Genomic DNA, 15,755 nt, shown 5'->3' with positions numbered 1-15,755 from the left:
GTTTATTAAAATTCAATATTACATATTTAAAATATATAAATGTTTCATTTTTATTTAATATTTAATAGAATTTATGACCAACATGCACAACTGGTCATTGACTTAAAAAATAAGGGCAGCTCACAGTCTCTGGACAACTGGATATTTCATTTGTGGGGATCTTTCAGGACGTGCTGAACTGTAGAGGCTATGATTTGGTAGTATATTTTGCATCTTATTTTCTTTTGGGAACTAGAAAAGTGCTAAAAGATTCATTGCAAAATATAAAATAAAAAGAAATACTCTACCTTCCACATCAAAGTCCGGAAAATAGCCTGGGCAGTGCTGCTCAGCGAGCGTCCCGGCGGGCGTATCGTCCCAGCAGGCCCAGCCATCCCACGTGCGGTTGCAGTACAGACCTGGCCGTTTAGAGAGATTGCACTGCAGTTATCACACACCATAGCATCCTCAGGGAGATGTAACAGGGCATAGACGGTCACTCAGGGGCTCTCCACTCGGGTACAGCAATGTTCAAACAGCAGTAGCAACAAAATAACGGTACTAACTTTTCCAACGACTAAGAGAATTTCCTTTTTTTTCTTTTGGTAGGGTATTCTCCATTTATTCCTCAAAAGGCTTACTTGTCATCTGTGTCGTATCTTTCCTCCAAAATTTCTCCTTTACGATATCTCCAGAAATGTTATGAAAGAAACCTCGTGAAAGGATATGCTCTATCGTGGGTGGATGCTCAGCTGCTAAGTCATGTCTGACTCTTTAGGACCCCATGGACTGTGGCCCACCAGGCTCCTCTGTCCATGGGAGTCTCCAGGGCAAGAATACTGGAGTGTGTTGCCATGCCCTCCTCCAGGGGATCTTCCCAACCCAGGGATTGAACCTGGGTCTCCTGCATTGGCAGGCAGATTCTTTACTGCTGAGCCACTACTGGGCTACTCAATTTTGTCTTAGGGGCAGATGTTAACCAAAAGCAGTCAGATGAACCTGAGCAAAGAAACTAGGCATGTCTGTGGCATAAAATACACAAACATACCACAGTATGAAAGCCACTGTTAAAAACATTGGCATATTAAATTAATTGAGTTAACACATATTTACCCCCAGAAGAAAATCAGCCTTTACTAATGTTTGAAACACACATTCACATACAGCCTTCTTTTTACCTTCTCCTTGGTAGGGGGGTAACTTCTGCATTCGGTCAAAGCATTTGTGCTGTGCCTGCAACAGCTTCTGTTTTCCTACAAGGAAGAGAAATGGCTCCGGCTCCAGTGTTGGAGAGTAGGTGGAATCTGAACTGGTAGGAAGAACCGGAAGCGGGCGCTGTATTAGACAGGAAATGGAGTTACTTACGGAGAGTAGAGAGAGGAGAATATATAATGAGACGAGCAAAAAGTATGAAAACATTAATTTTCCTTCTATAAGCAACAATTATGCACCATCTCCACATGGATTATTTTTTCTTTATAATTTAAGTGTATTTATATTTCATCTATAAATTCTACCTAAAAATTTCATATTCTCATTCATTTCATCCACGCTGAAAATGTATAGCATGCACACAGACCCACGCACCTCATTACAGGATTTTTAAAATTTTATTATCAATGTAAAGTTTAGAAATAAATAACCTGATTTCCAAAAAATATGAATATTAAATCAACTTTGTTTTCTTTGGAGCTCCTAAGAATCATGAATCATGTTATTCAAAGTAGATATATTAGTGCAATAAATAAGTTTTAATTGGATTCTTTCAACTGATTTGTTTGTACTTAGATTGCACACACTGCCAAAAAATTTACCCCATTTATTCCACAGAACAAACATAATATGTTCTTTTGAAATATTCTGCTTTGGATAATTGCCTTAATCTCTTTAAACTGGTTTCATCAGCAGATGACCTATACAAGGTAATTGATTTTCACTGCTGAAAATTAAGGTAAATCTTAAATATTTTTCCTAGTGCTTCTAAATTTTCAGTGCAGGCTGACATTATTTTGTCAGTCTGTTAGTTTTCATTACCATCATAGGTCCTATTAATCAAAGTTGTATGTCTGTGTATCTGAAAAGATGGATGTCTGACAAATTGTCTTATGTTGTGTTTAGATAGATTTCAATTTCTTTTGTGGCTCTGATGTTTTGATTATGTTTGAATTGGAATTTTTTTATATCCATGTTCTGCATAGAGAGTTTTTTGGAGGAGACTTGCAAGCGTCAACCTGCACTGACTTCTGTTTTTCTCAAGTTAGAAATACTCCTGGCTGTCTATCACACCTACTGAAACACTTAATTGGCCTTATTCTGTTTAAATTATTCTAAGATCGAAGTTTACCCAATGTACTGATGGCAGAGATAGCATTACATACCTTTCTCTATTCTCCACAGTTGCTAAAATAAATATGCTTATACTCCATATACCCCAGGCTATTCATGGTAGAGCCTCACTGTTTTCTAGCATATCTCACTGTGTAGACAATGCATCCTGTCCCATGAGACAGTCTATCACTAAAGGCTAAACAATAAAAATTAATAGTGGAGAGAGAGCATGGAGCAAGAAAAGATGGGAATGACTACAGATCCAAGGTAGAATTAGACTTTGAATATATGGACTGTCTGCATAGGCAGAGAGGAGAGGGAAGGCCTTCTGGATGGAAGGTAAGGCACACAGGTAAGCCCAGAGGAAAGAAAGGGCATGTGTGAAATTGTACAGAAACCAAACTGGAGGGGAGCATGTTTGAGGGTAAGAACTGAAATCAAGGAAAATCAGATAATACAGAGCCCTATGAAAACAAAAAACTTTTGGGACATGAAAGGCTCAAGATACTTTAGCCAGTATTTTAAAAGCATGATGAAGTAAAGATGTCTTGCAGTTTTTTGACCAGTGAAGATTGTGAAAGGAGAGTTAGGCATCAGATTAGAGCTGGGAAGGCCAGCCAGGCAGCTCAAGGCATGGACCACATCACCTTAAGATGGACCAAGAAACAGCAACTCGGCACTTTTTCAATAAAAGCACTGAAGTAGACCTGATAAGGAATGGAGAATAGTAAGAGTCAAATGGCCTAGATATTTTAGCCAATACAGCTAAGAAAAAAAAAATGTAGTGTCTTGAGAAAGAGAAAGAGAAGACATTAAGAAAGGAAAACCTTTCTTGGGGGAGAAGATAAGTTCTCTTTTGGACTGGATGTGGAAGCATCAGCAAGTCATCTGAGCAGAAATCACTTGCAAACAGAAGAGGATGAATATTTATTATTGTTGTAACATTATGGTTGCAACTCTATATGAACACTTATTGCAAATGTAGTTGACACCACTCCAAGTGTTAGGATTATTTCTAATTTTAATGCCTCTAGAATTCAAGACAGAAGAAATGAACACACTGACAATGATGATTAAAGGTGTACACATCCCTTATCAATGTGGCTGAAAACCATTATGTTGTAATAGAATATGATGTCATATATAATTTTTTTTCTGTCACTTATATTAGATACGCTAGACACTAGGAACTATTTTGCTTAAGCTTGACCAAAGAAACATTCTGAATTCTATTTTTAAACAGACTGAACAGCCCATTAAATGCTCCTGTTTTAGCTGGATATTCATGGAGGCCATGGGGAGGCAGTATGTGCAAGAATAGCAAGTGGAAACCTGTATTTTCAATGACAACATTATTTGGTTCAATGCAGTCTTAAACACCAGTAATCATGGCGACATGACCATCTGAAAAAGTAGCTGTAGTTCATGTAGACAACAGTAGCATCTTATCATTCCTCCAATGTTGAAACAAACTCCAGTGAACTTCCTGTAACATGGTTCAACGGAGATTGTTTCAACACTGAGGGAATGAGAAATTAGAACTTCTGTCCTCAGAGGGGCCATAATAATCTGAGTCCGCGCCTGGTCTGGTTCATGTTGGAGCACTGACAATGCAGTTTTTCCAGTGGTAGCTGAATGTTTCAGTGATTTTCTTCTGAAAATAACATACAATTTGAGGCGTCTGTTATATATGTATCCATGACATATATACATATATAGCCATTACATCTATGTAATTCCAATCATGGAATTACTACTGCTGAAAAATAACATGTAAATTTCATATTAAACTGTTTGCTGATGATTTCAGAGATAAAAATTGCTAGTGAGGTGGTACAATTTTCAGCAGTAAAGAGGGAAAATATAAACAGTAGCGATTAAACCACCAAGTGGTGTGAAAACAATATTCCACTTATCATTTGTGTTATGTTTATTTTATATGTTTGTGGAATGTAAATATATAATTTTATGCTCACGTGAAGATATAAATGAGACATGAAGGACATGTTTTTCTGCATAAAGACTGAAATTCGAAGTTTTGCATTCAAGCAATCTTGCATGATGCTTCCAAAATCAAACCAAAAAACACCTGTTAATTGTTGTCCTATGCAGCAGTTTAGTCGCCATATATGTGATGTCACTCCTAAACGTTCCAGTAGATGGCGCCACACATACGACCACCAAGCTGCCACTGACAGCTGTAGTCCGCCGAGGAAACATCAGTGTTCTTCTACTTTGAATGCCTTCCATATGTCAGGCACTGTCCTAGGTTCTGAAGAATCAACAGGGAGAACAAACCCGGCAAGGTCCCTGCCCTCGTGGAGCTTACATTCTAGAAGGTTCCATCCACACTAGTCATGGGGCCTAGAAGTAAAGCAATCTGATTTGAATGGCTGTCTGCTTAAGCAATTCCTACTTTGATGTAAGGCAATCAGCTTCCTTGTGTGTTACAGGCGGTTTCCAGAAGAACAGCGAGAGAGCAAGAAGAGAGCAGTTCTGTGTAGAACTTTAGAAATGATCCAAAGCTACGGACTATGGGGATCCATGCTACTGGCTTGAAGGACGTTTCTACAGACTGTCACAGACAGACCTGTTCTAATGGGAAGATGCATCCAGAATTCACAAGTTGATATGACCAACTTTCCATGTCGCTGTTCTTAATAATGATAATGTCTATGTTAGGATGATTTGTAGTTTTCAGTTACTTATACTTTTCAAAGTAAAGGATGAACTAGAGGTCTGTCAAGTGTTAGCTTTGCTTCTTCCAGATGGGATCAGACGCCTGACTATGTACTTTCTACCTAAGCATTATATAAAACTCCTATATATATCATAAGGGGTTTCCCAGGGGGCGCTAGTGGTAAAGAACCCACCTGCCAATGCAGGAGACTAAGAGACCTGGGTTGGATCCCTGAGTCGGGAAGATCCCCTGGAGCAGGAAATGGCAACCCACCCCAGTATTCTTGCCTGGAGAATCCCATGGACAGAGGAGCCTGGCGGGCTACAGTCCATGGTGTCATAAATTCAACACAAATCGGGGAACACAGTTAAGTGACCAAGAACAACAAATGCTTCTCAGAAGAGCCTGCTTTCTCTCTGTCTTCCTCGTTGTTGGTGTGGCCACTGTCATCGTCCTCACTAGCATCTTTGGGGCACTATGAGCCAAGCACTGTTCTAAGCCAATTGCGTTACTGCACAAGAAGAGAAAGTGATGACTGCTTTCGGTAAATGTAGATGAGGCTAAGGGAATGTGGTGAACCAGACTGATAATTTTTAAAGACCATTTGGAAATCAGGTTGGTAGAATTCAGTAAATATATTGGTAGTGGTTTTTCATAATAATGTATCTAAGAAGTGACATTTTAGAGTAATTAATGTCATGAAAAATTTTACTTTTCTTTGAAGAATATTAATGTGGAACATAATGAGTGTTTTAGAAGAAAACTGATATATCAAAAATTTTATGGACAAATCCTCCAGATCAAATATATAATCCAAACAGAAGCAAAATTTCTGCTTGTCACAGTGAAGACCTCATAAAGCCATGTAAGTGCCCTGTGCAATCATGCTTGCTAGTAAAAAGATGCCTACAAACCACAAGGCACCTGCCATGCTCATGCAAATATATGAAATTCTTTCAATCTTTGAATTTTAAAATGTACTAGGTAAGAGTTTTTAAAAGGTGAGCTTTATTAAAAAAAAAAAACACACCAAAAGTTTTGTAGTCTTTGTTAAAAGACTTTGTTTAGTCTTTCCTAAAAAAAATAGATGATTGGATAATATTCAAACTATCTTATTATCTAGTAGTTACTTTATCATTTCTTCTATCAATGTCTAGTTACATGATTTGTGAAGCAAAATTCAGGAATATTCACATATAGTTGATCACATAGGATTTCATTTGAAATATGAATAACAATATCAATATGAATAAAATATACCAATCTCTGCATCTATAGAATATAAGGCTTAGACATTTACAGACAAAAGAAAATATTCCAATAGTTTCTACAATATTCTTGTTTAAAATTTCTTTCCAATGGCATGAAGATACATGCATTTCCAAGTACTGGATTACCTTTAGCAAATTATATTGTACTTTATCTGAAGATTAAAATAACACGGCTGCCTTACATAATAAACTATCCTCATTCAGACAGGTACAGAAGGAAGGACTGCATTAGCAATTATTCCCATAAACTTTGATGTGTAACATTATAAAAAGTAAATCCCCTTAAAATTAAATTGACAGGCATGGAATGTTAGTAATAGTCTTCCTTGAATAATGTAAAGAGGAGATTTGTTAACAAAATACTGAAGAAAATTATCGTTTTTCTTCTGGGGAACAATGTCTGCCCTTGCTCAATTATACTCAACCTTACTGTTTCAGCATTCTTGATTAACATAGCTTAAAATAACTCTGTTTCACTTACATTCAGGAAGATGAAGAGGGTCAAGCACCAGCGTGTAAGTGTGAACTTCATCTTGGGCCTTTGAAAACGGTCTTTTAAGACCTAAAAAATATAAAAGTAACAAAGACATTTAAATTAATGTAGCTCTAATATTGCCTGTGGCCTTTTTCTCCCCTGTTGATCTGACTTGAAGATCAGTGTCCCAAGACACCCTAAGTAAAATCCATGTAAAGTAAGAACAGTGTGCTTGACACACACACACACACACACACACACACACACACACACACACACTATAATGTGTAAAAGAAATAGCTAGCAGGAAGCTGTTGTATAACACAGGTAGCCCAGCCTGGCGTGCTGTGACGACCTAGAGGGATGGAATGGGCAGGGTGGCTCAAGGGGGAGGGGATATATGTATATGATTATGACTGATTCACATTGATGTAAGGCAGAGACAACCACAACATTGTAAAGCAATTATTCTCCAATAAAAAAAGAGGTACAAAAAAAAAAAAAGAGAACAGTATTTTTAGAGGCAAATGCAACTGCATATTTCATTGCCTCTCCTCTCAACCTGGAGAGACTGTTGTCTGGTTGTTGTCTAAAGTTCTCCCAGTAAGAAATTCTTGAGCCCCCTTTACATGTCAGGACCACAATAAAAGATTCTGAGAAATCAAGAGCAATCAATGTGGACCTCAATTAACACATAGCATCAAAAGAACTGCTGAAATTTTCACTGGAAACATCCACAAAAAAGTCACTTCCATGGGCACGAATAAATAAAATCTGTGCTTTGTAAAGGACTAATAGCCATGCCTTCTGGGTAATCCAAAGCCAACTTTCATTTAAATAGTTTATTTAGAGCCTTGAGGATTTTTCTTTCCTATAAATTCTTCAAGTTTCAAGTTGCTATTAAGAATAAATTTCTTCCACAGTAAGACTTGGGTTTGTCACCTAACAGCTCACCAGTCCTACTCAAGGGCACAATAATCAGAAATAAGCTGCTTTGTCACAAATAAACAGTTTTTCATTTCCCTGCAGATAATTTTATACATGGAAAAATAAAGGGGTGAAAAAAAATTTTTAACACAAACATTTCCTTTCTTCAGTGGGATTTGTGTGAAAACTGTTTCAAATAAGGGTGAGTGGTTATAATTGCATCTAATGCCATATTGATTGTACCGCTGTCAGATTTTACATATTCTGGTTTGACTTAGTATCCACACTGTGTGCCTGTTGGGCTGTACCCTGTAGGCCTATAAGACTGCAGACCGAAGAAAGGGCCTGGAGACCACGGCGGAAACATCAACTGTTCACTGGAGAGGGGATCTTAAGCCAAAGGTCCTGGAACAAATCCCACCATTGTCAGCAAACGCCAGGCAGGACATGGCGGCAATCTTTGCTTCTCGGGGGAGAAGGAGGCTACTCCTTAGGGGGAAGTTCACATCAGGTTGGCTCAGTTACCAGGGAAACGAGCAGCTGGGGCAGGGAGCAAGCATGTGGGCAGTTATTAATTAGGCCTATAATTAAGAGGACTGGATAGTCACTTGAAAGAAACAAAGCCTGGTCCAGCAGGGATGTATAGAGAGCAAGAGAGCAGCCATCTTGAGTGGCCTGACCATATGCTCCATCCCTACATACTCTGCAGGATCCCTGCAATCTTGGCCTACCCCTTTTCTGTGATATCGCTGGGGTCAGGCATATAGAGGTGTGCTGCAACCAAACACCACACATGCAATACAGGTAACAGCAGCCAAGAGACGGGCAAACTTTGGAGCCAGGGGCTTTTCAGGCCAACTTTCATCTGGAAGTCCAGATGAGGATACAGTGTCATCTCACTACAACAATGCACGCTCAGTCACTCAGTCCTGTCCGACTCTGCAACCCGTGGACCCAGTAATCAAACTCACTTCACAGTGAGGTCACTACTGTCGCCCAGTCCATGAACAGACTCCCTCCACTTAGACTAAGGAGAGGATGTAAGATGGTCAGCAGGCCCAATACAGGGGAGCTATGACCAATAAGCAAAATACAAGCAGTAAGAACATTCTGAGATAATACCACCCTGCTGTGGTTTTTGTCTTGGTCTGTAGTATGATCCCACCTGTCCAGACCTAGTTCCCAGAGCTGGTGCCAAATACTGGAGAGACAGTATAATGGACCAAGGGTAAGATGATGGTGCCCTAATTAATTCCTTTAGTAGTTTGAGGTGAAGTAGTTTGACAAGACAGGTGAAGCCTTTAAATCCCTTTCTAATATTACCCCCCACGAGGAAGCAAATCCAAACCACCGGGGCCGTACCTGCCAGCCCCAGGGTCATTTATAATGTGTTCTACTGGGAGCAGATCCCGTGGCAAGAGCAAAAGCAAACTATTGTCCTGACCAACCACTGGCAGCAGTCCTCAGGTGGTCAACAGTTGAACTTGGATGGTGTTGACCAATTGCCTCTGGGTTAACATGGTGTAAACACTGGAGTGGGTGCTCCTGGGACGTGTTCACATGCAGAGAGAGAGTTTTCCCATCTCAATTGTCATTATTAGCCCCTTCATCCTTTCAATTAGCCTGAGGGGCAGGTGGAAATGTAGTGTGTAGCATCTGTATTGGCCCCTTCCTGAACTTGTGGCCATCTTGCATTGCTCTACAGCTCCAGTAAGCCTTTGTAACAGCTTGCACCTGTTGTGGGGCTTCCCTGATAGCTCAGTTGGTAAAGAATCTGGCTGCAGTGCAGGAGACCCCAGTTCGATTCCTGGGTGGGGAAGATCAGCTGGAGAAGGGATAGGCTACCCACTCCAGCATTCTTGGGCTTCCCTTGTGGCTCAGCTGGTGAAAAATCCGCCTGCAATGTGGGTGACCTGGGTTCGATCCCTGGGTTGGGAAGATCCTGGAGAAGGCAAAGTCTACCCACTCCAGTATTCTGGCCTGGAGAATTCCAAGGACTGTACAGTCCATGGGGTTGCACCTGTTGTAACACATTGTAGACTACACGTAGCTATTATTATGCAGTATCATTGCTCTTCCCACTTCCATAGCTAGGAGCAGAAGCCCAAGGGTATTTTGCAGTTGCCATGGGCCCCAAACCCTTCTGGTTAACTGGCCACCTCCAACTCATGAGCCTGCCCCTGAGATAACACTCCTAAAGCCTGTGTCTGTAGCCGTTTAGGGCTGGTGGTTGGGGGTATGCTTGTCTTACCTGACCAGCTAACATCCTAGATAATCCATGTCCTTACACTTTGTCTGTATTCTTTAGCCATCCCCACATAGTCACAAGAGCCAGGAGCATGGGACAGCTACCTTTAAACTTGTAAGAGGCTCTGAGGTTAGCAGGAGATCATTAGTTTAACGGAAGAGAAAGACATCTCTCATCTCTCGTGGTGGTCAGCAGGGTCATACATGCTGGTGGACTGCCTCCTCCGATCACTTCCTCAACTTTTCACACCCATCCTTGTTTTCTGATATCTTGGGGCTCACAGGAGTTTTTTGGCCTCTTGGCTGCCTCACCAGTGATTGCTGTCGTTCATTGAGCCACTCAGTCGTGTCTGACTCTTTGTGACTCCATGGACTGGACTGTAGCACGCCAGGCTTCCCTGAGCCTCAGTATTTCCCAGAGTTTGCTCACACTCACGTCCATTGATTTGATGAGGCCATCTGACCATCTCATCCCCTGTCGTCCCCTTCTCCTCCTGCCTTCAACCTTTCCCAGCATCAGGGCCTTTTCTAATGAGCTGGCTGTTCACATCAGGTGGCCAAAGTATTGGAGCTTCAGCATCAGTCCTTCCAATGAATATTCAGGGTTGATTTCCTTTAGGATTGACAGAGGGCTGCACTTTGTAGGTCTACAAGCCTTGTAGTTGCCCAGCCTTGGGACCCATGAGGTATAGGAGATGGCAACAGAGACTCAGGTGTTTACTGATGTGGGCTCTGGAGTGATACCGCCTGCCAGGAGCTGGCAGGCAGGCAGGGTGGGGCAGTGGGGTGGGGAAAGCTTCGACCCTTCAAAGGGGAATGACGTCATGTTGTTTCAGTCACCATGTTGGTTTGGTTACCAGGGAAACCAGCAGCTGGGGCAGAGGGCAATCACGTGGACAGTTACTATTTAGGTCCTATCATTAAGGGGATTGGATATTCATGTGAGAGAAGTAGGCTCTGGTCAAGCAGGGGATGTACGGAAAGCAAGAAAATAACCATCCTGAGAAGCCTGACCATACAATGCTCAATATACTTGTCCCGCCCTGAAGTAAAGTATATTCAATTTACATATTAGTATGCCAGGAAACTCAGGATGTAAACTGTAATTTTCAAGTGTCATACACTGATCATGACGCATTGTTTTTGATTGACTTCAAGCCCACTAGTAAGTCAAAAGCATACATATATGTATCAGGGCTTCCCTGGTGGCTCAGTGGTAAAGAATTCACCTGAATATGAAAAGTCTTATGATTTCACCCCTGAGAGAAGCAGGATGTATGTATTTAAGTCAAACTTTAAAATATTTAGGTAGAATTCAATGGCATACAAGCATTAAAACAGTCTATAAATACCCACAGGAATTTAAAACTGTAGGTTTATGATTTTAGTCTTCCTATACATGTTATTCGGAGAAGGCGATGGCACCCCGCTCCAGTACTCTTGCCTGGAAAATCCCATGGATGGAGGAGGCTGCAGTCCATGGGGTCACGAAGAGTCGGACACGACTGAGCAACTTCACTTTCACTTTTCACTTTCATGCATTGGAGAAGGAAATGGCAACCCCCTCCAGTGTTCTTGCCTGGAGAATCCCAGGGACGGGGGAGCCTGGTGGGCTGCCATCTCTGGGGTCGCACAGAGTCAGACACGACTGAAGCGACTTAGCAGCAGCAGCGGCAGCAGCATACATGTTATTATGTTATTTTACACACTATTGAAAAAATTCTCTTTCAGAAAAAAATATGCCTGATTTGATCAGACGATGGAACTGGAAGGGATTCTAGAATTCAAGTTTTCTGAATTTTTAACTGAAAACCTACTGAAATGATTTCCCTTAAATTGATTAGAAAGTTAGTGAAAGAGCTCTGGTGAGCCTAAATCATGGACCCCCAAACTAGTACACACTCTGACTTACTCTTGTCCCACATCAAAATTTTCCCTAGTTGGGTTCAATCTTCTGCCAGTGAAACCTCTAAGGCTGGGTCTAGTTGGAATAGATGTAACCCACGACCATAGTCCATTCTCTTGCTCAGTTCAATTTCTCTTAATTACCTTTAGGAATTCTGTTTGGCTCTGATCTCAAGGGTATCTTAAGGTAGAAGGTGCTTAGCCCCAGAACAAATGGGTTAAATAAAGAAATGACCTGTGGTTTTATTCAAAATATTTAACAATTGTTGCTACTTAAACATCCATCAATCAGAACAATTGCTGGCTGTTAACCACAGGTGCTGTTATACTAAGGCTCACCAGCTGTAAAGCAGCCCAGGCTTCTCTCCTTTCTTCCATAACTCTGCTATTCATTGTGTGTGTACCTCCAAATTTGTGGTTGCAGAAATGGAGTTGCGGTGGGAAAAGGCAGAAAGCACTACATTTTTTTAATAAAAGAATTAAAATTTTTTAATTTCTCTGACTCTAGTGATTAAGAATATTTTCTTTTATTTAAAAAATTATACAATTTTAAAGGTTACTTTCCATTTCCAGTTATTATGAAATATTGGCTATATTCTTCATGTTGTACGATACAAGAAAGCATTTCTTGTATTTATAAATTCACTCTTTAAATATTACTGAGTCAGATGCATTTCTTGCTCTTATCAGCCATTACACACTACAGAGAATGTCTGAGTGGGACATACCCTTATGCACCCACGATTCTGAGATTCCACACAAAGATATTCAACCTTAGAAGGGACAAGCTTGCCCTTGTATTTCCAATTCAGTAGCATATATTTACTAAATACTGAAAAGTGCCATCAAATGTAATTTAATTACTACAAAGCTTCCCTTTTCTTATTAAATTATTTAAGGAGCCATTTCCCTGAAATTTGAGCACCTTGGAAATGATCCTTTTTTCATGGCTGTGTGAGCAGTTCAAAAGGTTCTATAAAGTTAGCTCGATTCCTGGGGTGGGGGGGGGGGTGTGGGAAACAAAGAGATTAAGCAGGATTAATGATATCAGGGATGGTCAGCCTAGTTGGATGGCTAAATGTAAGCCATGATGATGTAAATAGTTTCCATCATAGCGGTTGTTTCCCACCATGACCCTAATATGATCTAAAGGACATTTATCTTAATTGATGGTGTCCAAGTCAATTTCAGTGTGGCAACCTAATATTTCAGGTGAAGAGAACATTTTGCCACCTGCTTTATTACAGAAAGTTTGGTATTTGTGAAGAACTTGCTCATGACTCACTTTGCCAGTTTGCTTTAAAAACAATTCAGTATATAAAGAAGTTACGGTTCATAAATAAGACTTCTCCAATCATTTAACTAATTTAATTAAGAACACCAAGGAAGCAATCTTAATGAATGTTATTTGGTTTAGGGATGCAGGTTCTGGGTTTTATTCAGTCTTGCTAATATGAATGTTCCCTGTGGTGTAGCTTTGGAGCACAGAAGAAGAAAGCTGTAGGGAGGAAAAGGAAAAGTTATACTCATCTCACCTTAACTGTTCGGTTCTGCTTTCAATCTGTCTTCCAGTAACTGGAAGTATAATTTTAAAAATGTTTCACAATAATTCCCCAAAGGAATACTCCATAAATTGAAAGAAGGTACTTAGACCAAAGAGAGTGCCATTTCAGCAAGGACCATTCTGTATAATTAAAGCTCTGTTCATGACACAATAGCAAGCTGCAATTAAAAAAAAGAGTTAGTACTGAATTAGCAATGCATTTAAGACATAATGTCTGATGATCTTTCTAACTACATCCCTTAAGAGTGCCCTGATGGTGATTAGGTATTAAAAGTATATTTCACAAATGTAATTACCAAACTATAAAGGGAAATGAATCTCAATGGCCAATGAAAACATTAGTCATAATAAACTGATAAAAACAACTGACAAAATATAAACAAAGGCAGAACATGTTCAGAGATATTACAGAAAATGGCCCCAATTTTCCATTTTGCTTATCACCACTTTGCTTTTTTTTTTTTGGAAGTTCCCACTAGCAGGGGAAGAATACAACAAATTCTTACAATTTCAGCATTGCAATTCCTAGTATACACTATCATTGTAACCTCTGAATAGAAGGGGGTGTGTGTGTGCGCTAGTCGCTCAGTGGTGTCCAACTCTTGCGACCCCATGGACTGTAGCCCATCAGGCTCCTCTGTTCAGGGGATTTTCCAGGCAAGAATTCTGGAGTGGGTTGTCATTCTCTTCTCCAGGGGAATCTTCCCAAAACAGGGATTGAATACAGGTCTCCTGCAATGTAGGCAGAATCCTTACTGTCTGAGCTACCAGTGCCAAACAACGAATATTCTGTTTAATAATACTGTTTAAAGAGGGGAAGATACTTTCTTTCTTTGGAGAATTTCTTGGAAAGAAGTCATTGAGGACATCCATTCCTGGATATCTCCAGAGTGTTTCCAAAGAAATAGACATTACATCAAGGGATATTAGGTATTTTAATAGATCTTGTCTTTTCCTTCTGGACATTATCTGCACAATTTCTTGGGAAAGAACACTGAGAACAAGCTGCCTTGAGCTACCATCAAAAATAGAGTGCTGTGTCATTAAAATGCTTCGCTAGGGTGATTTTTGCCCAGATAGTAAGTATATCCACGGTGAGTACTGAACTGATCATAAAAACAGAAAAAGAAAAAGCATAAAACAAAATTGAATCATAAACTAAGACAAAACAAGGGCTTCCCTGGTGGCTCTATGGTGAGAATCTGCCCACCTAAAAGGAGACGGGGTTTGATCCCTGGGTTGGGAAGATCCCCTGGAGAAGAAAATGGCAGCACACCTCAATATTCTTGCCTGGAAAATTCTATGGACAGAGGAGCCTGGCGGGTTATAGTCCATGGGATCACAAAGAGCTGGACATGACTCAGCAACTCAACGACCAAAGACAGAGCAAACATGGTAAAATTTTCAATGGAAATAAGTTAAATGGCCAGAGGTCGTGAATGAACTGCTAACAGTTATTACAGACGTGTTATGTGGGTGGGAACCAAATAATGATGAAACACATACCATTATGGAGCAGACCGTAGATTTTGGTCCCAGCTAAAGATTTCTATATTAAATATTTGTTTGATCACTTAGGACTGTGTAAGATCTGGAGGGTCTCTGCTTTCTAGCTTACTTTTCTAAGCAAGAACTTCTCCTCCTGAAAGTGACTAATAATCAGAAAGGAATAAAGTCCCAAAGAGCCAAATTAGGGTTAGTTTAGTGAAAATGAAGTTGAGCAGCCTTAATGTAATTATAAGGCCGCAGAACACTCCCTGTTGAAAAGGCACCCTCCAATGACGTGAGGGGGTGGGAAAAGGGGGACCCATTAAGCTGTTACGTCAGTTAACACCTGACTGAGAAAACCTTAGTGTAACAGCAGCATTTCAAAAGGGCGACCAGCTGGGAGGGTAAGGAAAAGCAGGGAGAGCAGTGAGCCCGGATTGAAAAGAGGCAGAAGGAATGGCCAGGTAAGGCAGGCCAATTGTGCTCTTAATGTTGGGGTTCTTGAGACAGCCTGGAAGTTAAATCAGGCCCCAAGGAGAGACAGAATTACTGAGAAAGAAAGCAGAAGAAACCACACCTATATCATTGTGTGTGCAGGACTGGAATTAGGCTGATAAAATTTGCCTTCCCTCTGCAATTATCCACATGGACAAGATGAAGATGGCTATGTCTCCATTTTTATCTGTAAGAATCAATGGTCCAAATTTCACAAAACCTTGAATCTCTGATTAACTTAAGGATCAAGTCTATAATATGTCATTGGATACCCCTGAAGAATCTTACAGAAGCATAGATATTAAGTACAATGATAACTTCTATTGCCATTTGGTATATACCCAAAGGAATTTATTTAGTCAACAGAATCATTGAAATAATTTCATTTTTTATAGG

The 15,755-nt window shown here is 40.3% G+C and overlaps 1 protein-coding gene across 1 annotated transcript in view; it reads right to left on the bottom strand.

Annotated features, from left to right (window-relative positions):
• The window catches only part of CALCR (calcitonin receptor), a 111,356-nt gene that overhangs the window by 36,504 nt on the left and 59,097 nt on the right, over positions 1-15,755 (bottom strand). Inside the window, exons 3-5 of the mRNA XM_027540158.1 lie at positions 6,740-6,820; positions 1,158-1,314; positions 288-398 (exon numbers count right to left, since the gene is read on the bottom strand). Coding sequence (XP_027395959.1) covers positions 288-398; positions 1,158-1,314; positions 6,740-6,820 — 349 coding nt within the window. The remainder of the gene's footprint in view (positions 1-287; positions 399-1,157; positions 1,315-6,739; positions 6,821-15,755) is intronic.

The sequence above is a fragment of the Bos indicus x Bos taurus genome, chromosome 4 (assembly GCF_003369695.1).
Source record: "Bos indicus x Bos taurus breed Angus x Brahman F1 hybrid chromosome 4, Bos_hybrid_MaternalHap_v2.0, whole genome shotgun sequence".
Taxonomy (NCBI): Eukaryota; Metazoa; Chordata; class Mammalia; order Artiodactyla; family Bovidae; genus Bos; species Bos indicus x Bos taurus.
Note: the sequence above shows the minus strand (reverse complement) of the source record. Positions and strands in the feature narration are given on the sequence as shown.